Source organism: Ranitomeya variabilis, chromosome 2 (assembly GCF_051348905.1).
Source record: "Ranitomeya variabilis isolate aRanVar5 chromosome 2, aRanVar5.hap1, whole genome shotgun sequence".
NCBI lineage: Eukaryota > Metazoa > Chordata > Amphibia > Anura > Dendrobatidae > Ranitomeya > Ranitomeya variabilis.
The window spans coordinates 1073353442-1073380058 of NC_135233.1; the positions used below are offsets into that span (position 1 = coordinate 1073353442).

General features: G+C 44.8%; 1 protein-coding gene across 2 annotated transcripts in view; it reads right to left on the reverse strand.

Annotated features, from left to right (window-relative positions):
• Positions 1-26617, reverse strand: part of LOC143808684 (cytochrome P450 2C8-like) — a 189763-nt gene that overhangs the window by 19063 nt on the left and 144083 nt on the right. For both annotated transcript variants that reach the window (XM_077291594.1, XM_077291593.1), the window contains one exon: positions 22078-22262. In XM_077291594.1, coding sequence (XP_077147709.1) covers positions 22078-22262 — 185 coding nt within the window. The remainder of the gene's footprint in view (positions 1-22077; positions 22263-26617) is intronic.

Here is a 26617-nt window from a genome sequence, read left to right on the forward strand (position 1 = left end):
GTTTCTAGGTTTTTGCGGGCCTTTTGTGCTAGGCTGGGCATTGATTTATCTTTTCCTCTGCATTTCATCCTCAGACAAATGGCCAAACCGAGCGAACTAATCAGACCTTGGAGACTTATTTGAGATGCTTTGTGTCTGCTGATCAGGATGATTGGGTGGCCTTTTTGCCATTGGCCGAGTTTGCCCTTAATAATCTGGCTAGTTCGGCTACTTTGGTTTCTCCTTTTTTTTGTAATTTTGGTTTTCATCCTCATTTTTCTTCTGGGCAGGTTGAGCCTTCTGACTGTCCTGGTGTGGATTCTGTGGTTGACAGGTTGCAGCAGATTTGGGCTCATGTGGTGGACAATTTGGTGTTGTCTCAGGAGGAGGCTCAACGTTTTGCTAACCGTCGTCGGTGTGTTGGTTCCCGGTTTCGGGTTGGGGATCTGGTCTGGTTGTCTTCCCGTCATGTTCCTATGAAGCTTTCTTCTCCTGAGTTTAAGCCTCGGTTTATTAGTCCTTATAAAATTTCTGGGATTATTAATCTGGTGTCTTTTCGATTGGCGCTTCCGGACTCTTTTGCTATCCATAATGTCTTCATAGATCTTTATTGCGGAAATATGTGGTACCCGTTGTTCCCTCTGTTGATTCTCCGGCCCCTGTGTTGGTTGATGGGGAGTTGGAGTATGTGGTTGAGAAGATTTTGGATTCTCGTTTTTCAAGGCGGAAGCTTCAGTATCTTGTCAAATGGAAGGGTTATGGCCAGGAGGATAATTCTTGGGTTTTTGCCTCTGATGTCCATGCTGCTGATTTGGTTCATGCTTTTCATCTGGCTCGTCCTGATCGACCTGGGTGCTCTGGTGAGGGTTCGGTGACCACTCCTCTAGGGGGGTACTGTTGTGAATTCTGCTTTTGGGCTCCCTCCGGTGGTTGTAGGTGGTAATTCAGTTGTCCCCGAGTTGCAGTCCTGGTCAGGTGTTTCTGCTGATTGCAGTTCTGATTGGGGTATTTAGGCGTGCAGGATTCATTAGTCCTTGCCAGTTGTCCATGGTTGTTGGGAGGTTTTGGTCCTTGTTTGGTCCCTTCTGCCTTGCTACCAAACCAGCAAAGATAAGTGTCTGGTTTTGTTTCTGTGGCACACATGCTGTGTGCTCAATAATTCAGTGCTATTTATTTTTTTGTCCAGCTTAGATTGTGTCAGTATTTTCTCAGTCTTGTTGGATTCTCAGGAGTTGCAGATATACATTCCAAGTCTTTAGTTAGATTGTGGAACTTTTTGTATTATCTGCTGTGTATATTTTTGGAAGGGTTTTAATACTGACCGCTTAGTATTCTGTCCTATCTTTCCCTATTTAGCTAGAGTGGCCTCTTTTGCTGAATTCTATTTTCTGCCTGTGTGTGTCTTTCCTCTCCTATTCACAGTCAATATTTGTGGGTGGCTGCCTATCCTTTGGGGTTCTGCTCTGAGGCAAGATAGTATTCCTATTTCCATCTATAGGGGTATTTAGTTCTCCGGCTGTGTCGAGGTGTCTAGGATTTGTTAGGCACACTCCTCGGCTACTTCTAGTTGCGGTGTTAGTTCAGGGTTTGCGGTCAGTACAGTTTCCACCTACTCCAGAGAAAGTTTCATGCGGCTCCAAAGTCACCGGATCATAACAGGTGATGGTGACGGTGTGAATCCCTGACATATTGGTGGCAGAGGTGAGGAATCGTGACAATTGTTATCACTGTAACTTAGTGCAGATTGTAAGCTGTCACAAGCAGGGTAGTTTGAATTCTGTTTAATTATTGTATTATTGTTATCGATGTTACTTAGGACTGTTGTGTTTGAAACTGTAGATATGTTGACGCACAGAGAAGCAGGATGGAGATGTTAATTATGGCATCATTGCTGATCACCATCTTGGTGAATTCCTCAAAGTTTTGGAGGATGGTACATATGTCTGACATCCATGTCCACTCCTGAGATCTTATGTGTGAAGTCAGAACTAAATACCGACGGCCTTGTTGATGCTGATAGTCAGCAAATGCCTTCTGCTTACAAATCCTTTCCAAAATATGCAGTAGAGAGTTCCAATGCATGGGGAGGACATGACACATTAGTCGGTGAGCCTGAAGCTGCAAGTGCTGCAGAAGCATGGCAAGGGTGGATAGCTCTAGCTGACTTTCTAAAATGGGTACTCAGAGCCTCGTACTTTTCCTAGCAGATCTGGCACCTCCGTGTCGCTTTTCTGAAAATATTCAACAATGAGGTTAAGCCCATGGGCCAGGCATGGCACGTGTCTGAGCTTGCCTTGACACAGAGCAGCCACCAGGTTCCAGCCATTGTCACACACGACCATGCCTGGCTGTGGGTTCAGAGGTGTCAGCCACAGATCTGCCTACTCTTTCAGAGCTGTCCAAAACTCTTCATCATTGTGCGGTTTGTCACAGCATATTATCTTCAGCACAGCCTGTTGCCGCTTGGCTGAGGCAGTGCTGCAGTGCTTCCAGCTTGTGACTGATATATTACTTTCGGATATGGAGGCTGAAGAGGATGCGAAGGAGGAGGAGGTGAAGGAGCTGTAGACTGTGGGGGCAACTCAGATTGACGTAGGACCTGCAATACTCGGGGTTTGGAGGACGTGCACCATCCCACAGTCGGACTGGGTCCCGGCTTCCACTATGTTAACTCAGTGTGCCTTTAGTGAGATGTACCATCCCTGACCACAAGCACTTGTCCACGTGTCTGTGTAAAATCACACGTTTTCACGCTATTTCATCTTTTCTGCTTGCTTTCAAAAAGTTGACATGGACAAAACAGAATACATCATCTTTCAATCATCTCACGCTAAATAGACATGAGAGCTGTGTATGCATCATTCTGTACCACTTTAGTAAGAGTGAAAGTTTGCCCACGAGAAAATGATTTTCCAGACATTCCCTGCCTTTTTTGCACATTTTTTTTAAACTGTGATCTTCATCTTCTTGGTGTGGATGTTGTAAATTTCAAAGTCGTCATCAATACCATCATCTTCCATATCTTGTAAAGAGGAAATCTGGTGTTTCCCAGGGTAGTGGGTATCTACGTTTAGTGGCATTCCTCTAACAGTGTTCATTACACTATAACAAATAATTTTTGACTGTTACATTTGGCTATTATTTGTAATTTGTATGGGTGAAGATGAAGAAGCTTGTGCCATGGGTGTTTTTATAGTTACGGACGGTGCACTCCTCTTCAAACTTATTTTTTCACAAACATCCATCAGTTTGTTTGGTTTTCCTCCAACAAAGATCTGCTTTCTCTAATTCAGCATCTCACGAACATGTTGCACTTTGCCCTTTAGACACATACGTGAGTCTTTGGCAACATATTTTTGACAGGTATTTTTTAGGCCGAGTCAAACACGTGCATCTATTACACCGATCTTCTGATGGGCATGAAATACATTCTGGTAATTGGTGGTGGATAACCAAATAATTATTTATTTATAGGCTGTATACTGGATCTCATACCTCCCATAGACACTGCTGTTATTAATCATGTACGTTCCCATTCCTGTCATCACCATGCCCCTTTTCCTGATCACTTCATCCAGTGATTCGTCCACCATTTCTTTTTTTTTAAAAAGCGCTTTCCCAGCAGCAAGTGTGTAGGAAACCACTTCACAGTTTTGCAAGGTGTTTATGCTGCCTGTAAATATTTTTTTTTTTTAAATAACCCCCCATGGGGAAATGTTTGACAGCCCATGCACTTAGTGTATGGGCATTACAAGTCAAGGAGACCCGCTCCTTTACATTGGGCCTAGGTTTTAATGAGGCCTTCCTCCACCTCTCATCATTTTCCACCACTAGATCACCAGGCTTCATGTGTTCCGCGCTGCTACAAACAGTCAAATATTGGGCAAGGGTGTCTATGATGCTCATAGTATGTTTTTAATAAATGTATCCCCCTTGGGGAAATGTTTGTCAGCCTATACACATAATGTATGGGCATTATAAGTGTAGGAGACACAATCCTTTACATTGGGCCTAGGTTTTAATGAGGCCTTTAGCAATGTCACCTCATTCTCCACCACTAGATCAGCAGGGTTCATGATTTCCGTGCCGCTACAGACAGTCAATTTTTTGGAAAGGTTGTCTATGATCCACATGAAATATTTAAAAAAAAACATACCCCCATGCGCAAATGCTTGTCAGGCCAGGCACTTCATTACAAGTCTCAGAGACCCACACCCCTACATCGGGCCACTTCTTAACTCTGTCTCCTGCAATGTCTCTTCTTTACCTGCCACTTGATGACCAGGGTGAACGTGCTCTGTACTGTTATAGGTCAGTGACTTTTGGGCAAGGGGGCTGTGATGGCACTATTTTATTTATTAAAAAAGGACCCCCATTGGCCAATTGTTTGTCAGCTCATGAACTTCATTTAAGTCACAGAGACCCACACCCCTACAATGGGCTAATTCTTAACTCTGTTTCCTACAAGGTCTCTTCCTTACCTCTGACTACATGACCTGTGTGAACATGTTCTGTACTGTTATAGGCCTCAGAAATTTTGGGCAAGGGGGGCTGTGATGGCAATAGTATATTTTTAAAAAGGTACTCACATTGGTGAAACCACATCCTTGTTGGCAAAGAATTCATAACATTTGTGTACCTTAAAGAGCTCACTTGAAAAGCTCCTTTTTGTGTTGCCTGGTTGCTCAAATTGGACACAATGGCACTTCATATAAATTTGATAAAGCAATGCTGTTAATTTGGCTCAGTAGTTCATTACAAATATTTATTTGTCCACTATATTAGTTTCCCTCCTTGAGAGCCATAACTTTGGTTGCATCAAATGTACAAATGGCAAATATACAAATGTCGATTTGGAATCCAGATTAAAATACTGTATACCGAATGCATTCAGACAATCACAGAGCTGCATTTCTTGTAAAACTTTTACAGATGTGACAGACAATGCTCATAGTGACACAATCTTGAGAAATGTTTGTTTATTCACTTCACAAACAGTTCTAAGCTTCTATGTGTCTGTTTTTTGGCATTGTAAAACATTAAAGGTACCTTCACATTAAGCGACGCTGCAGCGATACAGACAATGATGCCGATCGCTGCAGCATCGCTGTTTGGTCGCTGGAGAGCTGTCACACAGACCGCTCTCCAGCAACCAACGATGCCAAAGTCCCCGGGTAACCAGGGTAAACATCGGGTTGCTAAGCGCAGGGCCGCCCTTAGTAACCCGATGTTTACCCTGGTTACCAGTGTAAAATGTAATAAAACAAACAGTACATACTCAGCTTCGTGTCCCCCGGCGTCCGCTTCCCTGCACTGTGTAAAAGTGCCGGCCCTAACAGCAGAGCGGTGACGTCACCGCTGTGCTCTGCTTTTACTTTACGGCCGGCACTCAGTGCAGGAAGCAGACGGCGAGGGACCTGACGGACACCGGAATGTGAGTATGTACTGTTTGTTTTTTTTAGATTTACGATGGTAACCAGGGTAAACATCGGGTTACTAAGCGCAGCCCTGCGCTTAGTAACCTGATGTTTACCCTGGTTACCAGTGAAGACATCGCTGGATCGGTGTCACACACACCAATTCAGCGATGTCAGCGGGAGATCCAGCGACGAAATAAAGTTCTGGACTTTCAGCAACGACCAGCAATCTCACAGCAGAATCCTGATCGCTGCTGCCTGTCAAACACAACGATATCGCTAGCCAGGACGCTGCAACGTCACGGATCACTAGCGATATCGTTTAATGTGAAGGTACCTTAAGGTTTACTGAACCTCTGCCTGTGGTGGTTTTATCTACATACTTGTGGCTTTTATACTCTAAGGGTTTATCGCCCCTTGTCTGATGACTCCATGATATCTCAGTTTCATCCCACCTTGAAAGCTGGCCACTTGAAGGGCTAGGTGAAACTAGAGTTACTACATAGTGTAAATCACTATATAAGACCAGAGAAACACGACTAAGACAGCTGCCAAAACTGGGGTACCTGTACATGTACAGTGTGCTGATACCTGCATAATTGGGGATGCCCATGCAGTGAAGGTAATCTCAAAGGTGTTCTCTGTCTTGGTGTTGCTTCTCTGATATTCCAGATGGATAATGTTTAAAAGCCTCTTGGTGATGATGTAAGTATGCTGTATGTAGTTAATCTTTATATATACTTAATCATTAAATGCATTTAATCCTTATATGTACTTAACCTAGGTATGTTGACATATACAAAAGTGTATGCACTCATACTATTCAATCATACTATTCCTTGAATTTTGTACTTTGAAATAAAATTGCGTTGTATTGCAAGTATTAGCCTTCTTTAAAGCTGTATCTGAACCTCAGTGTTAAAAACCTGGCAAATAAAATTGGCAAATTATCCTGTAACTAATTCTGCAAAGATGGAACCATCATACCGTTAAAAAATACAATTGGATTTTCATGGGCCCATCCAGTATGTCAGTTCAATGGCTTATTGGGGTGCATATGACTGACTATTTTGCAGGGCAGACATTGCTGTCACTGTGTAAAATAAAGGAGTACAGAGTACAAAATGCATATTGTGAAGTGGATTTTCATGGGTCCATCCAGAATGTGGGTTCAAAGGCGTAATGGGGTGCACATGACTATGCAAAAGGGCTGATCTTGCTGCCAATGTGTAAAACAAAGGAGTACGGAGTACAAAATGCAGATTCTTAAGTGGATTTTCATGGGCCCATCCAGTAAGTGGGTTCCAAGATGTAAAGGGGTGCATATGACTGAGTATGCAGCGGGGCTGGCCTTGCTGCCAATGTGTAAAACAAAGGAGTACAGAGTACAAAATGCATATTGTGAGGTGGATTTTCATGGGACCATCCAGTATGTGGGTTCAAAGGCGTAATGGGGTGCATATGACTATGCAACAGGGCTGACCTTGCTGCCAATGTGTAAAACAAAGTAGTACGGAGTACAAAATGCATATTGTGAAGTGGATTTTAATGGGCCCATCCAGTATGTGGGTTCCAAGGTGTAATGGGTTGCATATGACTGACTATGCAGGAGGGCTGGCCTTGCTGCCAATGTGTAAAACTAAGGAGTACAGAGTACAAAATGCATATTGTGAAGTGGATTTTCAGGGGCCCATCCAGTGTGTGGGAAGGCTTATTGGGGTGCATATGAATTGGTAGCAGGGCAGGCCTTGAATTCAAAGCAACACTTTTTCAGGAGTCCCCCTGGACATCTTATGACAGGGGTATTGTGGTGCGTCGTAATTCTTGGCAGCCCATCCACGCACAGCATAGGCTACAACAGTTTAGGGAACCCACTGTTTAATAATGGCCCTTTAAGAAGATTAATGCCGCCTGATGCACCAGTAAAAATAGGCTCTGTGACTTTAAGAGTCCCTCCTTCTAAATGAAACCAGATGGGTCTGCGTATGTGTCACAAACCACATTGCCAGCTAGGTTTGGTAAATGTCACAATGGCATTTCCAAGTGAATGCTTTTGTAGTGGTTGAAAGCAATGTTAAAGTTGAAAAACGCTTCAAAAACGCTGCGTCTGAACTAAGCCCAAATGGGGGAGGAACATTTCGGTCTGGCGTTAATAATTTGGCCTTACAGCCAAGTCATTAACGTGCAAAGGATGTACCTTAACATCCCTGGGGAGGATCGCAGTAAAAATACTCGTGTCTTCCATAAAATTACATAGGCCTCGTTGCTCGGATCGCGTACCCAAGTATTCCAATCTGCTCGACCCGAGCAACGAGCACCCGAGCATTTTTGTGCTCACTCATCACTATTTGTTTATATTGAAACAATTAAATGCCAATAGAACTTACTTCCTCCCACATGTCAATGTCAAAAGGAAAATATAAAAGTTATAGGCCTTAGAATGCAGCAGCAGAAACTATATATATATATATATATATATATATATATATATATATATATATATATATATATATCTATATTGTATATATACTATATGTATATATATATATATATATATATATATATATATATAGGTCCTTCTCAAAAAATTAGCATATAGTGTTAAATTTCATTATTTACCATAATGTAATGATTACAATTAAACTTTCATATATTATAGATTCATTATCCACCAACTGAAATTTGTCAGGTCTTTTATTGTTTTAATACTGATGATTTTGGCCTACAACTCCTGATAACCCAAAAAACCTGTCTCAATAAATTAGCATATCAAGAAAAGGTTCTCTAAACGACCTATTACCCTAATCTTCTGAATCAACTAATTAACTCTAAACACATGCAAAAGATACCTGAGGCTTTTAAAAACTCCCTGCCTGGTTCATTACTCAAAACCCCCATCATGGGTAAGACTAGCGACCTGACAGATGTCAAGAAGGCCATCATTGACACCCTCAAGCAAGAGGGTAAGACCCAGAAAGAAATTTCTCAACAAATAGGCTGTTCCCAGAGTGCTGTATCAAGGCACCTCAATGGTAAGTCTGTTGGAAGGAAACAATGTGGCAGAAAACGCTGTACAACGAGAAGAGGTGACCGGACCCTGAGGAAGATTGTGGAGAAGGACCGATTCCAGACCTTGGGGAACCTGAGGAAGCAGTGGACTGAGTCTGGTGTGGAAACATCCAGAGCCACCGTGCACAGGCGTGTGCAGGAAATGGGCTACAGGTGCCGCATTCCCCAGGTAAAGCCACTTTTGAACCATAAACAGCGGCAGAAGCGCCTGACCTGGGCTACAGAGAAGCAGCACTGGACTGTTGCTAAGTGGTCCCAAGTACTTTTTTCTGATGAAAGCAAATTTTGCATGTCATTCGGAAATCAAGGTGCCAGAGTCTGGAGGAAGACTGGGGAGAAGGAAATGCCAAAATACCTGAAGTCCAGTGTCAAGTACCCAGTCAGTGATGGTGTGGGGTGCCATGTCAGCTGCTGGTGTTGGTCCACTGTGTTTCATCAAGGGCAGGGTCAATGCAGCTAGCTATCAGGAGATTTTGGAGCACTTCATGCTTCCTGGCACCTGCTCACAGTGCCAAAACCACTGGTAAATGGTTTACTGACCATGGTATTACTGTGCTCAATTGGCCTGCCAACTCTCCTGACCTGAACCCCATAGAGAATCTGTGGGATATTGTGAAGAGAAAGTTGAGAGACGCAAGACCCAACACTCTGGATGAGCTTAAGGCCGCTATTGAAGCATCCTGGGCCTCCATAACATCTCAGCAGTGTCACAGGCTGATTGCCTCCATGCCACGCCGCATTGAAGCAGTCATTTCTGCCAAAGGATTCCCGACCAAGTATTGAGTGCATAAATGAACATTATTATTTGATGGTTTTTTTGTTTGTTATTAAAAAACACTTTTATTTGATTGGACGGTTGAAATATGCTAATTTATTGAGACAGGTTTTTTGGGTTATCAGGAGCTGTAGGCCAAAATCATCAGTATTAAAACAATAAAAGACCTGACAAATTTCAGTTGGTGGATAATGAATCTATAATATATGAAAGTTTAATTGTAATCATTACATTATGGTAAATAATGAAATTTAACACTATATGCTAATTTTTTGAGAAGGACCTGTATATACACTCACCGGCCACTTTATTAGGTACACCATGCTAGTAACGGGTTGGACCCCTTTTGCCTTCAGAACTGCCTCAATTCTTCGTGGCATAGATTCAACAAGGTGCTGGAAGCATTCCTCAGAGATTTTGGTCCATATTGACATGATGGCATCACACAGTTGCCGCAGATTTGTCGGCTGCACATCCCAAAGATGCTCCATACAAGGCAGGATGGATCCATGCTTTCATGTTGTTTACGCCAAATTCTGACCCTACCATCCGAATGTCGCAGCAGAAATCGAGACTCATCAGACCAAGCAACGTTTTTCCAATCTTCTACTGTCCAATTTCGATGAGCTTGTACAAATTGTAGCCTCAGTTTCCTGTTCTTAGCTGAAAGGAGTGGTACCCGGTGTGGTCTTCTGCTGCTGTAGCCCATCTGCCTCAAAGTTCGACGCACTGTGCGTTCAGAGATGCTCTTAGGCCTACCTTGGTTGTAACGGGTGGCGATTTGAGTCACTGTTGCCTTTCTATCAGCTCGAACCAGTCTGCCCATTCTCCTCTGACCTCTGGCATCAACAAGGCATTTCCGCCCACAGAACTGCCGCTCACTGGATTTTTTTTCTTTTTCAGACCATTCTCTGTAAACCCTAGAGATGGTTGTGCGTGAAAATCCCAGTAGATCAGCAGTTTCTGAAATACTCAGACCAGCCCTTCTGGCACCAACAACCATGCCACGTTCAAAGGCACTCAAATCACCTTTCTTCCCCATACTGATGCTCGGTTTGAATTGCAGGAGATTGTCTTGACCATGTCTACATGCCTAAATGCACTGAGTTGCCGCCATGTGATTGGCTGATTAGAAATTAAGTGTTAACAAGAAGTTGGACAGGTGTACCTAATAAAGTGGCCAGTGAGTGTATATATATATATATACAGTACAGACCAAAAGTTTGGATACACCTTCTCATTTAAAGATTTTTCTGTATTTTCATGACTATGAAAATTGTACATTCACACTGAAGGCATAAAAACTATGAATTAACACATGTGGAACTATATACTTCACAAAAAAGTGTGAAACAACTGAAATTGTGTCTTATATTCTAGGTTCTTCAAAGTAGCCACCTTTTGTTTGATGACTGCTTTGCACACTCTTGGCATTCTCTTGATGGGCTTCAAGAGGTATTCACCGGGAATGGTCTTCCAACAATCTTGAAGGAGTTCCCAGAGATGCTTAGCACTTGTTGGCCCTTTTGCCTTCACTCTGCGGTCCAGCTCACCCCAAACCATCTCGATTGGGTTCAGGTCTGGTGACTGTGGAGGCCAGGTCATCTGGCATAGCACCCCATCACTCTCCTTCTTGGTCAAATAGCCCTTACACAGCCTGGAGGTGTTTGGGGTCATTGTCCTTTTGAAAAATAAATGATGGTCCAACTAAATGCAAACTGGATGGAATAGCATGCAGCTGCAAGATGCTGTGGTAGCCATGCTGGTTCAGTATGCCTTCAATTTTGAATAAATCCCCAACAGTGTCACCAGCAAAGCACCCCCACACCATCACACCTCCTCCTCCTCCATGCTTCACGGTGGGAACCAGGCATGTAAAGTCCATCCGTTCACCTTTTCTGCGTCGCACAAAGACACGGTCGTTAGAACTAAAGATCTCAAATTTGGACTCATCAGACCAAAGCACAGATTTCCACTGGTCTAATGTCCATTCCTTGTGTTATTTAGCCCAAACAAGTCTCTTCTGCTTGTTGCCTTTCCTTAGCAGTGGTTTCCTAGCAGCTATTTTACCATGAAGGCCTGCTGCACAAAGTCTCCTCTTAACAGTTGTTGTAGAGATGTGTCTGCTGCTAGAACTCTGTGTGGCATTGACCTGGTCTCTAATCTGAGCTGCTGTTAACCTGCGATTTCTGAGGCTAGTGACTCGGATAAACTTATCCTCAGAAGCAGAGGTGACTCTTGATCTTCCTTTCCTGGGGCGGTCCCCTTGTGAGCCAGTTTCTTTGTAGCGCTTGATGGTTTTTGCCATGGCACTTGGGGACACTTTCAAAGTTTTCTCAATTTTTCGGACTGACTGACCTTCATTTCTTTAAGTAATGATGGCCACTCATTTTTCTTTACTTAGCTGCTTTTTTCTTGCCATAATACAAATTCTAACAGTCTATTCAGTAGGACTATCAGCTTTGTATCCACCAGACTTCTGCACAACACAACTGATGGTCCCAACACCATTTATAAGGCAAGAAATCCCACTTATTAAACCTGACAGGGCACACCTGTGAAGTGAAAACCATTCCCGTGACTACCTCTTGAAGCTCATCAAGAGAATGCCAAGAGTGTGCAAAGCAGTCATCAAAGCAAAAGGTGGCTACATTGAAGAACCTAGAATATAAGACATAATTTCAGTTGTTTCAAACTTTTTTGTTTAGTATATACCGTATTTTTCGGACTATAAGACGCACCGGACCATAAGGCGCACCCCAAATTTGGGGTGAAAATTGCAGAAAAAAAGATTTTTTATAAGATGGGGGTCCGTCTTATTGTCCGAATTTACAGTATCTTACCTGAGGGCTGGTGGTGGCAGAGCAGGATCACAGGAGGCATGGTGGTGGCAGAGGTGGGGTGATGCGGTATGGCGTGCACCTGAGCAGGGTCCCTTCCTGCTTAGGTGGGCGACGCCACGGCCTGGTGTCCATGGGAGGGTGGCAGCAGTGGTTACCGACAGAGGTGCTGGGATGAGGAGGCACAGTGAGAGGTATGGCGTGAGAGGGGTCCCTTTCCCCGGTGAGGTGATGGAAGGATCTCGTGGGCACATGGACTGGAGATGATGGAGGTAGTGGTGTACATTGTGAAGCGAGTATTCCACAGGAGCTCAGATGTCTGAGTCCTTGCCGCTTCCCGGCGCTCCTCAGCGCAATAATTATTTCAGAAGCCGGTAATAAGTGAGGAGCTCCGCTACCGAGACACAGCCGCCATGACCGGACACTGCGGGAAAAGCGCCTCTGTACTGCTGCGAGCCCTGCTGGAGGCGGAGAGCCGGCCGTGCCATGTGGTGCTGAGGAGCGACGGGAAGCGGCAAGGACTCAGACATCTGAGCGCCTGTGGAATACTCGCTTCACAATGTACACCACTACCTCCATCATCTCCAGTCCATGTGCCCACGAGATCCTTCCTGAACCTTGCTGCACCCATCCTGGGAAGCAAAAGGATACAGGATACAGAGTCCAATGTCCCGGTGAGGTGATGCAGCAGCCCGGTAATGCAGCAGAGCCAGGTGAATCCTGTTGATATCGGTGGGCGTGGCCATCTTCCTGAGGCCGCGCGTTCGCAGATGGAGCTCTGCTGCCCGGGGCTTCAGGAAAATGGCCGCCGCGATCCCCATCTGCGCACGCGCGGCATCCCGCGGCCATTTTCCTGAAGCCCCGGGCAGCAGAGCTCCATCTGCGAATGCGCGGCCTCAGGAAGATGGCCGCGCCCACCGATAACGTCAGGATTCACCCAGCTCTGCTGCCTTACCGGGCTGCTGCATCACCTCACTGGGAAAAGGGACCCCGCTCACTGCGCCTCCTCATCTCCGTACCTCTGCTGCCACACCTCTGCCGCCGCACCTCTGCCGCCATGGTAAGCTGCATTGCGACTATTAGACGCACCCCCCATTTCCCCCCCTTTTTTGGGGGGGAAAAAGTGCGTCTTGTAGTCCGAAAAATACGGTAATTCTACATGTGTTAATTCATAATGATTTGATGCCTTCAGTGTGAATGTACAATTTTCATAGTTATGAAAATACCGAAAAATCTTTAAATGAGAAGGTGTGTCCAAACTTTTGGCCTGTACTGTGTGTGTGTGTATATATATATATATATATATATATATATATATATATATATATATATATATATATATATATATGTATATATATATTATTATTACTATTATTATACATTCTTATAGCACCATTTATTCCATGGTGCTTTACATGTGAATATGGGGCAAATATAGACAAATACATTAAACATGAGCAAAAAACAAGGCATACAGGTACATAAGGAGGGCAGGGTCACAGTCTGCAGGGGATGGGTGAGGAAACACTGGGAGAGGGTAGAGCTGGTTATGCATTGGTTCAGTAGGTCGAGGATCACTGCGGTCTGTAGGCTTGTTGGAAGAGGTGAGTCTTCAGGCACTTTTTGAAGGTTTCTATGGTAGGCGAGAGTCTGTGTTGGGGTAGAGAGTTACAGAGTATGGGGGAAGCACGGGAGAAGTCTTGGATGCGTTTGTGGGAAGTAGAGATGAGAGGGGAGTAGAGAAGGAGGTCTTGAGAGGTTTGAAGGTTGCGTGCAGGTAGGTACCGGGAGACCATGTCACAGACATATGGAGGAGATAGGTTGTGGATGGCTTTGTATGTCATTGTGAGAGTTTTGAACTGGAATCTCTGGGCGATAGGAAGCCAGTGAAGCTCTTGGCATAGGGGAGAGGCTAGGGAATAGCGGGGAGACAGAAAGATTGGTTGGGCAGCAGAGTGTTGGATGGATTGGAGTGGTGCCAGAGTGCTAGAGGGGAGTCCAGAGAGTAGGAGGTTGCAGTAGTCAAGGCGGGAGGTGATAAGGGCATGCACTAGTGTTTTTGTGGTGTCGCGGTCAAGGAATGCGCGGATCCGGGAAATATTTTTGAGTTTGAGACGGCAGGAGAAGGCAAGGGCTTGGATATGTGGTGTTGTGAACTATACTTCTTGGCTCCCTCTTGTGGTCACTAGTGGTATGGCACTGGGATTGTCTTTCCCCAGCTTGGTACCCACCTGGTTCGTTAGGCCAGGGGTGTTGCTATTTAAACTTCCTGGATTCTCAGTCTGGTGCCTGGCATCGTTGTAATCAGTTCATTTCTGTTTGCTCCTGTCTGCTGGTCCTGGTTCTTTGCAAGATAAGCTAAGTCCTGCTTCCTTATTTTTGGTTATTTGCATTGTTCTAATTTTTGTCCAGCTTGTACAAAATGTGATTCCTGATATTGCTGGAAGCTCTAGGGGGCTGATATTCTCCCCCCACACCGTTAGTCGGTTCGGGGGTTCTTGAATATTCAGCGTGGATATTTTGATAGGATTTTTTGCTGACCCTATAAGTCATCTTCCTATATTCTGCTATTAGTCAGTGGGCCTCTCTTTGCTAAAACCTAGTTCATTCTTACGTTTGTCTTTTCTTCTTACCTCACCGTTATTATTTGTTGGGGGCTTGTATCCAACTTTGGGGTCTTTTCTCTGGAGGCAAGAAAGGTCTTATTTTCCCTTATAGGGTTAGTTAGTTCTCCGGCTGGCGCGAGACGTCTAGAATCAACGTAGGTACGTTCCCCGGCTACTGCTAGTTGTTGTGCAAGGATCAGGTATACGGTCAGCCTAGATACCACTTCCCTATGAGCTGGTTTTTTGTGTTTGCAGACTTTGTTGTAACCTCTGAGATCCTTTGCCATTGGGGTCATAACAGTATGCCAGGCCTAAGTGAATAGTTAATGCATTGCAGAAGTGGGATTAAAAGAAAAGAAATTCTGAGTTTTTTTTGTTTTCTTCCTCCCCTTTTTCTCTGAGTGGCTTTAAGCTTTGCTGCAGACATGAATGTCCAGACTCTGATTACTAGTGTGGATCAGCTTGCTGCTCGTGTGCAGGGCATTCAGGATTTTGTTACTAGTAGTCCTATGTCAGAACCTAAAATACCTATTCCTGAGCTGTTCTCTGGAGATCGATTTAAATTTAGGAATTTTAGGAATAATTGTAAATTGTTTCTATCTTTGAGACCTCGTTCGTCTGGAGACTCAGCTCAGCAAGTTAAAATTGTTATCTCCTTTTTGCGTGGTGACCCTCAGGATTGGGCTTTCTCGTTGGCGCCAGGAGATCCGGCATTGGCAAATATTGATGCGTTTTTTCTGGCGCTCGGATTGCTTTATGAGGAGCCCAATCTTGAAATTCAGGCAGAAAAAGCTTTGCTGGCTATTTCTCAGGGCCAGGATGAAGCTGAAGTGTATTGCCAAAAATTTCGGAAATGGTCCGTGCTTACTCAGTGGAATGAGTGTGCTCTGGCCGCAAATTTCAGAAATGGCCTTTCTGAAGCCATTAAGAATGTGATGGTGGGTTTCTCCATTCCTACAAGTCTGAATGATTCTATGGCGCTGGCTATTCAGATTGACCGGCGTTTGCGGGAGCGCAAAGCTGCTAATCCTCTGGTGATGTTATCTGAACAGACACCTGATTTAATGCAATGTGATAGAATTCAGACTAGAATCGAACGGAAAAATCATAGACGTCAGAATGGGTTGTGTTTTTACTGTGGTGATTCTACACATGTTATATCAGCATGCTCTAAACGCCTAACAAAGGTTGTTAGTCCTGTCGCCATTGGTAATTTGCAACCTAAATTTATTTTGTCTGTGACTTTAATTTGCTCATTGTCTTCCTACCCTGTTATGGCGTTTGTGGATTCAGGTGCTGCCCTGAGTCTTATGGACTTGTCGTTTGCCAAGCGCTGTGGTTTTGTTCTGGAGCCTTTAGTAAATCCTATCCCTCTTAGAGGAATTGATGCTACGCCATTGGCGGAAAATAAGCCGCAGTTTTGGACACAAGTGACCATGTGCACGACTCCTGAACATCAGGAGGTGATTCGTTTTCTTGTTCTGCATAAAATGCATGATTTGGTCGTTTTGGGTCTGCCATGGTTACAGACCCATAATCCAGTTTTGAATTGGAGGGCTATGTCTGTGTCAAGTTGGGGCTGTCAGGGAATTCATTGCGATTCCCCGCCGGTGTCTATTGCTTCCTCTACTCCTTCAGAAGTTCCTGAGTATTTGTTTGACTATCAGGATGTATTCAGTGAGTCCAGGTCCAGTGTTCTTCCTCCTCATAGGGACTGTGACTGCGCTATAGATTTGATTCCGGGTAGTAAATTTCCTAAGGGAAGATTATTTAATCTGTCTGTACCTGAGCATGCCGCAATGCGTTCTTATATCAAGGAGTCTTTGGAGAAGGGGCATATTCGTCCATCCTCTTCCCCTCTTGGTGCGGGATTCTTTTTTGTGGCCAAGAAGGACGGATCTTTGAGACCTTGTATAGACTATCGGCTTCTGAATAAAATCACTGTTAAATTTCAGTATCCTTTGCCTCTATTGTCGGACTTGTTTGCCCGGATTAAGGGTGCCAGGTGGTTCACCAAGATAGATCTTCGTGGTGCGTACAACCTTGTGCGCATTAAGCAGGGAGATGAATGGAAAACTGCATTTAATACGCCCGAAGGTCATTTTGAGTACTTGGTGATGCCTTTTGGGCTCTCTAATGCTCCTTCAGTGTTTCAGTCCTTTATGCATGACATCTTCCGGAAGTATCTGGATAAATTTATGATTGTTTATCTGGATGATATTCTGTTTTTTTCTGATGATTGGGACTCTCATGTAAAGCAGGTCAGGATGGTGTTTCAGGTTTTGCGTGAGAATGCTTTGTTTGTGAAGGGCTCAAAGTGTCTCTTTGGAGTGCAGAAGGTTCCCTTTTTGGGTTTTATTTTCTCCCCTTCTGCTGTAGAGATGGACCCAGTCAAGGTCCGAGCTATTCATGATTGGACTCAACCCACGTCTGTTAAGAGTCTTCAGAAGTTCTTGGGTTTTGCTAACTTCTACCGTCGTTTTATCGCTAACTTTTCTAGCGTTGTTAAACCTTTGACGGATATGACCAAGAAAGGTTCTGATGTTGCTAATTGGGCTCCTGCAGCCGTGGAGGCCTTCCAAGAGCTGAAGCGCCGGTTTACTTCGGCGCCTGTTTTGTGTCAGCCTGATGTCTCACTTCCCTTTCAGGTTGAAGTGGATGCTTCTGAGATCGGTGCAGGGGCTGTTTTGTCGCAGAGAGGCTCTGGTTGCTCTGTAATGAGACCATGTGCTTTTTTTTCTAGGAAGTTTTCGCCTGCTGAGCGGAACTATGATGTTGGGAATCGGGAGTTGTTGGCCATGAAGTGGGCATTTGAGGAGTGGCGTCATTGGCTCGAGGGTGCTAAGCATCGTGTGGTGGTCTTGACTGATCACAAAAATCTGATGTATCTCGAGTCTGCTAAGCGCCTGAATCCTAGACAGGCTCGTTGGTCATTGTTTTTCTCCCGTTTTGACTTTGTGGTCTCGTACCTGCCTGGTTCAAAGAATGTGAAGGCTGATGCTCTTTCTAGGAGCTTTGTGCCTGACTCTCCTGGAGTCTCAGAGCCTGCTGGTATTCTTAAAGAGGGAGTAATCTTGTCGGCCATTTCTCCTGATTTGCGACGTGTGTTGCAGAGATTTCAGGCTGGTAGACCTGACTCTTGTCCACCTGACAGACTGTTTGTTCCTGATAAATGGACCAGCAGAGTAATTTCCGAGGTTCATTCCTTGGTGTTGGCAGGGCATCCGGGGATTTTTGGCACCAGAGATTTGGTAGCTAGGTCCTTTTGGTGGCCTTCCTTGTCACGGGATGTGCGGTCATTTGTGCAGTCCTGTGGGACTTGTGCTCGGGCTAAGCCTTGCTGTTCTCGTGCCAGCGGGTTGCTTTTGCCCTTGCCTGTCCCGAAGAGGCCTTGGACACACATTTCCATTGATTTCATTTCAGATCTTCCGGTGTCTCAAGGAATGTCTGTCATCTGGGTGGTGTGTGATCGTTTTTCCAAGATGGTCCATTTGGTGTCTTTGCCTAAGCTGCCTTCCTCTTCCGATCTGGTTCCTTTGTTCTTTCAGAATGTGGTTCATTTGCACGGCATTCCTGAGAATATCGTGTCTGACAGAGGATCCCAGTTTGTGTCCAGGTTCTGGCGATCCTTTTGTGCTAAGATGGGCATTGATTTGTCGTTTTCATCTGCCTTTCATCCTCAGACTAATGGCCAAATGGAGCGAACTAATCAGACACTAGAGGCTTATTTGAGGTGTTTTGTTTCTGCAGATCAGGATGATTGGGTGACCTTCTTGCCATTGGCTGAGTTTGCCCTTAATAATCGGGCTAGTTCCGCTACTTTGGTTTCGCCATTTTTCTGCAACTCTGGTTTTCATCCTCGTTTTTCCTCGGGACATGTTGAGCCTTCTGACTGTCCTGGGGTGGATTCCGTGGTGGATAGGTTGCAGCGGATTTGGAATCATGTGGTGGACAACTTAAAGTTGTCACAAAGAGAAGGCTCAGCGTTTTGCCAACCGCCGCCGCGGTGTGGGTCCCCGATTTCGTGTTGGGGATTTGGTATGGCTGTCTTCTCGGTTTGTTCCTATGAAGGTCTCCTCTCCTAAATTCAAGCCTCGCTTCATTGGTCCTTATAAGATTTTGGAAATCCTTAATCCAGTGTCCTTTCGTTTGGATCTTCCGGTGTCGTTTGCCATTCACAACGTGTTCCATAGGTCTTTGTTGCGGCGGTACGTTGTGCCTGTGGTTCCTTCTGTTGAGCCTCCTGCTCCGGTGTTGGTTGAGGGCGAGTTGGAGTACGTGGTGGAGAAGATCTTGGATTCTCGTCTCTCTAGACGGAGGCTTCAGTATCTGGTCAAATGGAAGGGCTATGGTCAGGAGGATAATTCCTGGGTGGTCGCCTCTGATGTTCATGTGGCCGATTTGGTTCGTGCCTTTCACGCTGCTCATCCTGATCGCCCTGGTGGTCTTGGTGAGGGTTCGGTGACCCTTCCTTAAAGGGGGGTACTGTTGTGAACTATACTTCTTGGCTCCCTCTTGTGGTCACTAGTGGTATGGCACTGGGATTGTCTTTCCCCAGCTTGGTACCCACCTGGTTCGTTAGGCCAGGGGTGTTGCTATTTAAACTTCCTGGATTCTCAGTCTGGTGCCTGGCATCGTTGTAATCAGTTCATTTCTGTTTGCTCCTGTCTGCTGGTCCTGGTTCTTTGCAAGATAAGCTAAGTCCTGCTTGCTTATTTTTGGTTATTTGCATTGTTCTAATTTTTGTCCAGCTTGTACAAAATGTGATTCCTGATATTGCTGGAAGCTCTAGGGGGCTGATATTCTCCCCCCACACCGTTAGTCGGTTCGGGGGTTCTTGAATATTCAGCGTGGATATTTTGATAGGGTTTTTTGCTGACCGTATAAGTCATCTTCCTATATTCTGCTATTAGTCAGTGGGCCTCTCTTTGCTAAAACCTAGTTCATTCTTACGTTTGTCTTTTCTTCTTACCTCACCGTTATTATTTGTTGGGGGCTTGTATCCAACTTTGGGGTCTTTTCTCTGGAGGCAAGAAAGGTCTTATTTTCCCTTATAGGGTTAGTTAGTTCTCCGGCTGGCGCGAGACGTCTAGAATAAACGTAGGTACGTTCCCCGGCTACTGCTAGTTGTTGTGCAAGGATCAGGTATACGGTCAGCCTAGTTACCACTTCCCTATGAGCTGGTTTTTTGTGTTTGCAGACTTTGTTGTAACCTCTGAGATCCTTTGCCATTGGGGTCATAACAATGTGGCTTGAAAGAGAGGGCAGAGTCGAGGATCGCCCCGAGGCACCGGGCGTGTGGGACTGGGGAAAGTGAGCAGCCATTGACATTGATGGATAGGTCTGGTAGAGGGGTAGAAGATGAAGCGAGATGGGGAAAGAAGATGAATTCTGTTTTGTCCATGTTCAGTTTTAGAAAATGAGCAGAAAAGAAGGCTGAAATAGCGGACAGACAGTGCGGGATTTTGGTAAGTAATGAGGTGAGGTCAGGTCCGGATAGGTAAATCTGCGTGTCATCGGCGTGGGATTCTATGAGCTGTCCAAGGCCAAAGGTGTAGATGGAGAAGAGTAGGGGTCCTAGAACAGAGCCTTTAGGAACACCGACTGACAAGGGGCGAAGTGAGGAGGTGGTGTGGGGGAGGGAGACACTGAATATTCGGTCTGTCAGATATGACGAGATCCAGGATAGGGCCAGGTCTGTGATGCCAAGAGATGAGAGGATCTGTAGCAGAAGGGAGTGGTCCTCAGTGTCAGGCAGAAGACAGGTCAAGGAGAAGGAGGACAGAGTAGCGTCGCTTGCTCCTGGCAGTTTGAAGGTCTTTGGTGACTTTAATTAGGGCAGTTTCAGTTGAGTGATGGGTCGGAAGCCAGATTGTAACCGATCAAAGAGGGAGCAGGAGGCAGGAGGAGAGGTGGGAGAACAGTTCAAGATGGACGTGTTGCTCCAGTAATTTGGAGGCATAAGGGAGAAGCGATATCCGGTGATAGCTAGACACAGAGGATGGGTCGAGGGGGGGGCTTTTTGAGGATGGGTGTATATATATATATATATATATATATATATATATACTGTATATTTCAAATATTTTTTATTATGAAAAAGTAATAAAACAAAGAGCAATGAAACCTATACATAATTGGTATTATCATTACAGACTAGTTAAAGGGAACCTGTCACCCCCAAAATCGATGGTGAGGTAAGCTCACCGTCATCAGGGGCTTATCTACAGCATTCTGTAATGCTGTATATAAGCTCCCGATGTTACCTAAAAGAGGAGAAAAAGAAGTTAGATTATACTCACCCAGGGGTGGTCCCGCTGCGGTCCGGTCCGATGGGCATCTCAGGTCCGCTCCGGCGCCTCCTATCTTCATTCCATGACATTCTCTTCTTGTCTTCATGCTGCGGCTCTGGTGCAGGCGTACTTTGTCTGCCCTGTTAAGGGCAGAGCAAAGTACTGCAGTGCGCAGGCGCAGGAAAAGTCAGAGAGGCCCGGCGCCTGCACACTGCAGTACTTTGCTCTGCACTCAACAGGGCAGACAAAGTACGCCTGTGCCAGAGCACTGGTGTGAAGACCAGAAGAGGACGTCATGGAATGAAGATAGGAGGCGCCGGAGCGGACCTGAGATGCCTATCAGACCGGACCCCAGCGGGACCGCCCCTGGGTGAGTATAGTCTAACCTCTTTTTCTCCTCTTTCAGGTAACATCGGGGGCTTATCTACAGCATTACAGAATGCTGTAGATAAGCCCCTGATGATGGTGAGCTTACTTAACCATAGATTTTGGGGGTGAAAGGCTCCCCTTAAAATGTTATAAAACAAAAAATAATAATAATAATTTTGTTTAGCATGGAAAGCTATGAAGCCTTGCAAATCACTTAAGGAGTTTGACTTCATTCCTGTAAAAAATGCAAGTTATTGGCTTAAAAAGCCTCTTTGATTTTATATGAAATGTTCAGAGGAGGACAATGGGTCTATATGTATCAAAATCAGAACATTTGTGAACATTTGTGAAATGGATGGAAAATACTTGTCCATAAGGTGGTTATCCAATACTTAAGTTATCGCTATATAAAAAAATAACCACATGATGGTTTAAAAGTTAAAACAAACGAAACATCATGTCTTGGACCTCTGTCATTCCTTTTCACCACTGCCCATGTCCCAAATCTCCTCCTTCCATTTCTGTCTGGTATCTAGTGCTTCGCAAGATACTCTATCCACACTGGTTGAAACATAGCATGACATTCCCGACTGGAAGAGGAAGCAAGGAGACTGGCTGGGAAAACTGCATGCTAAGTGATTATCTATGCCAAAGTAAAAATACATAGCGGAAAACACTTAAATTTGATGTTACCAAAAAGTAAGGTTCAATGTTTATTTTTTTACTTACTTTGGGAAGGAGATAGCCTCTGAAGTTTACATCCTGAGTAGTAGCGTGGGGCACATTGTTAGGAATAATATTTCCAAATCGTTGAATCTCGTGGATGACGGCATCAGTATACGGCATCTCTCTACGATGAATGACCTGGGGCTCATTTGATCCAATAACTTTATCGATCTCACTTTGGACCTTTTCTATTCCCAACACAAATGCATAAAACTATGTGTAAAAAAAGTTATATGGGGAGAACTTTCATCATAAAAATGATAACATTTCAGCCAGATTTCCACTTTGGCATTTGATATCATCGTGGTTGTTATGAAATTGCTGGTTATGTAACCTTAATTTCCTCCCTGTAGTCCAATTTTTTTCTATATTCTTCTGTAGAGAAATGTTGAGATTGTAATTTTACAATAGTAGAAGAACAAAACAATAGTCCACTGAGAGTGGTGACACAGTAAAGAGCAACAATCTTAAAAGATTTCCGCTTGACATATCCACTGGCTATAGAGCCATATCAATCAGCTGTAAAGGACTCTGCATGTGGGGAAAATAATGAATTCCATAATGCCCATTTGGCTTTATACTTTGTAAGGGAGTTGTTGTTCATGGCAAAAACTAATTTGAAGGTGTTATGGGATGCTAATCTGTTTAGTAGCATATTGAGACTGGGAATGGTCTCGGATTTCCACCTGGCACCTAGAAGTATTTTGGCAACTGAGAAAATATGAAAGAGGATTAATTTAATATCTATAGAAAGAAAGTCAGAGCGTAGGGTCAAAAGAGAGAGTGGAGGAGACATAATTATTTTGTATTTCCCTATTTTAGAAATAAGATCAAAAACCTCCATCCAAAAGGGTTTTACTAATATTTTGTTCTGTTCCCTACTAGAGCCGCTTATACTAATGCGATTGGATGTCACCAACACGAATCCTCTCCTGCACGTCTACAATATGGGGCACATCTATACCTTCAGCTTCCGGACATTCCTCTGCACCTAGTTTTACCTTTTGCAGTCTATGGGCACTTCCCTTGCTATACATGGTGCACACCTTTCCATAGAACTATATGCTCCACCCATCAACACACCCGCTGCTCCCTGCATCTCCCCTTTCTTTACCTTTATTCAACATCCAGTGTCCCCACTTCTCCCCCACCTTCTCCCATTACACCCACCGCCTTTCTATTCATGGGTACCAGTTACCAGCTAGGCTTTATTCCGGTTTGCTTCATATTTCTAGCACAGCTACATCTAGCGCTGCTTTTTTTTTTTTTTTCTGCAGCAATATGTCACTTCCGGCTGGGGCCTTCCATTCATTGGCTGCCGGCCGTTTTTGTCCCGCCTTTGTCCCGCCTCTTCCCCTTTTAGACTCCATACGGAGTCCTCATCCCCAGACAAGCGGTGGGCTCCGCCTGGCGGTATACATGCCTTTACCTGACTCTCCTACAGGTATAAATTAACTCCTTCTTGCACGGTTAGGTGAAACAATCTCTGCTTCACCCACTTACTACCATTATCTTCATACTTTTTTAGTACCTCTCTCCGCATATCACGGCTGCATCGTAAGTAACATACCCGCCTATATGATTCTCCATGGTTTTTTGCCTTATCCTCTGGTAACCCCATTGCTTTCTACAGTCCCCTTCATAGATTTATTCTGGCCTGCTGACTTCCAGGCACATTCATCATATGTATTCCGTACACGGTATGTTCCCTATATACCTCCGTCACACTGCCACATACCCACTACTGGTCCTGCACTTTCCCCCCCTTCGCTACACCTATATTTGATTGTTGCGCAGATTTTGGCTTGTATTCTCTGTCAGATTTATCTCTGCTATATATTATGTATGATTACATTGTATTTGACCGACTTCTTCTCCTTTTTTGTATATACTTTCGTTGTTTTGTTTCTTGCATTTATTTGCACTTTTTGCATTTTGTAGTAACTGAAGAAGGTTTATGTTGAACCGAAACGTTTTGAGTAGGTGTTGAGCGAAACGGATTGGACAATTTTAAAAATCGCTGACTTTCGGCAAAGTCGGGTTTCATGAAACCCGAACCGATCCCAGCGTGGGATCGGCAATGAGGTTGGTGATCTTCGCGCCAAAGTCGCGTTTCGCATGACGTTTTCAGCGCCATTTCTCAGCCAATGGAGGTGCACGCAGAGTGTGGGCAGCGTGATGACATAGGTCCTGGTCCCCACCATCTTACAGAAGGGCATGGCAGTGATTGGCTTGCTTTCTGCGGCGTCACAGGGGCTATAAAGGGGCGTGCACGCCGACCGCCATCTTACTGCTGCCGATTTGAGCATAGGGAGATTTTGCTGCAGCTTCGTCAGAAGCAGGGATATACTTAGGGAGGGAAGATTAACCCCCAAACCGCTTGTGCTGTAGCGTTTTCCACAGTCCAACACCATCTTTTTTTTGCAGGGACAGTGGAGGCTAGATTTTTGTGCATCAGCTCTGTAGCTTATTAGGCTGCCTGATAGCTGCATTGCTGTTTGTACGCTGCTGCTGTGCAAGCCAACTGCTTTTTTAAAAGCAAAAATCCTGTTGCTCCTTTCTGCACAGTTCTATTGTTTATTTGTCCCAACACTTTTCTGTGCATTAGTCATTTTTATTGCTGGCTGCCATACTTGTCCTGAGATCATTGTAGGGAGATTTTTATTGTAGTACAGTCCCTTTTTTTATATAAGAATTCCAGCCACGTTCTGCCACTTACATTGTGTAGTGTAATACACTGGGCCTGAGTTTTGCTGCAGTCTCCCACCCAAAAAGGGAGATTTAAATTGCCACTAAGTGGATATACGTCTGTTCTGTTTGTCGTATATCTGCCAGCCACGTTCTGCCACTTACATTGTGTAGTGTAATACACTGGGCCTGATTGTTGCAGCAGTCTACCACCCAAAAAGGGAGATTTAAATTGCCACTAAGTGGATCAGCGTCAGTTCTGTTTGTCGTATATCTGCCAGCCACGTTCTGCCACTTACATTGTGTAGTGTAATACACTGGGCCTGAGTTTTGCTGCAGTCTCCTCCCCAAAAAAAGGGAGATTTAAATTCTCATCAAGTTTATATACACCTTCTACCTTGTTTTCCAGTACCATATAACGGTTGTTTGTTTGGTTACATTTTCCCAAAAATGAAGAAGTCTGGTGAAAAAGGCTGTGAGCGGTCATTGCCTGCTGGTAATAATGGTGGTGGTGGTGGTGGAACATCTGGTGGTAGTGGGAAAAGCAAAATAGCACCTAAGGCTCCAGTTGTTCAGACAGCATCATCGTCTGGCTACACAAAGTCTCGAAGGCTTCCTTATTTGGGAGTAGTAAAACCGATTTTAAAGCCGAAGCAACAGGAACAACTCTTGGCTTTCATTGCTGACTCAGCCTCTAGCTCTTTCGCCTCCCCTTCAGAAAGTTCAAAATATAAAAGCAGCGAGTCGTCAGTGGATGCTCCCGGGCAGGAAAAAGTCGCTTCCTTGTGTCCGTCACTCAAAGCAAAAGTGAAGGATGCATCAGGCGACACTACAGGTTACTCCATTGAGCTCTTTACACATACTGTGCCAGGGTTAGAAAGGGAAATAGTTAACAGCCCATTACACGATGAATCGGACATGGAGTGCACAGATGCACAGCACCAGCTAGATTATTATGCTGCTCCATTGACTCAGATCACTGCATTGCCCTCGCAGTGTACTGAGCCAGAATATGACCCTGATGAGACTATGGTGCCCCGTCCCGAATGATATAGCACCTTACACGGTGACACAGAGAAAGGTGCATAGGACATTGAAGAGGAGGTGATAGATGACCCAGTTGTTGACCCAGATTGTCAGCCATTGGGGGAACAGGGTGCCGCTGGCAGTAGCTCTGAAGCGGAGTAGGATGACCCGCAGCAGGCATCAACATCGCAACAGCTTTCATCTGGCAGGCCCGTATCTGGTCAAAAACGTTTGACAAAACCAAAAACACTTTTAGGACAGCGTGGCCATTCGGTGAAAGTAGCACAGCGTGCAATGCCTGAAAAGGTATTCGATAGTAGGAAGAGTGCAGTGTGGGAATTTGTTAACCAAGATCCGAATGATCAGTGCAAAGTTATCTGTAGGAAATGCTCAAAAATCTTAAGCAGAGGGAAGAATGTCCAAAATTTAAATACAAAGTGCATGCGTAGACATTTAACCAGCATTCACTTGCAAGCCTGGACTAACTACCAAACGTCCCGTAATGTTGGTGCACCCGCTCAGAATGAAGGTATTCAGCAATGCTACATTGCTTCCCTCACTGTAAGCCCACTGTTTAGGACACCACCTGCAGCAAATGTGGAGGTATCGTCGCAAGGCCAAAGCAGTCAGGGAATCACCAGGTTCTTGGTAGGAAACACTGTATGTAGGCCAACATCATGAATACCATTACCAACTCTCTCTCAATCCGCCATGTCCACCACCACCACCACCGCTAGTTCCACCATATGCAGCTCTCCAGTCCAGCTCACCCTATAAGAGACTCTCGTTAGGAAAAGGAAGTACTCATCCTCTCATCCGCGTACATAGG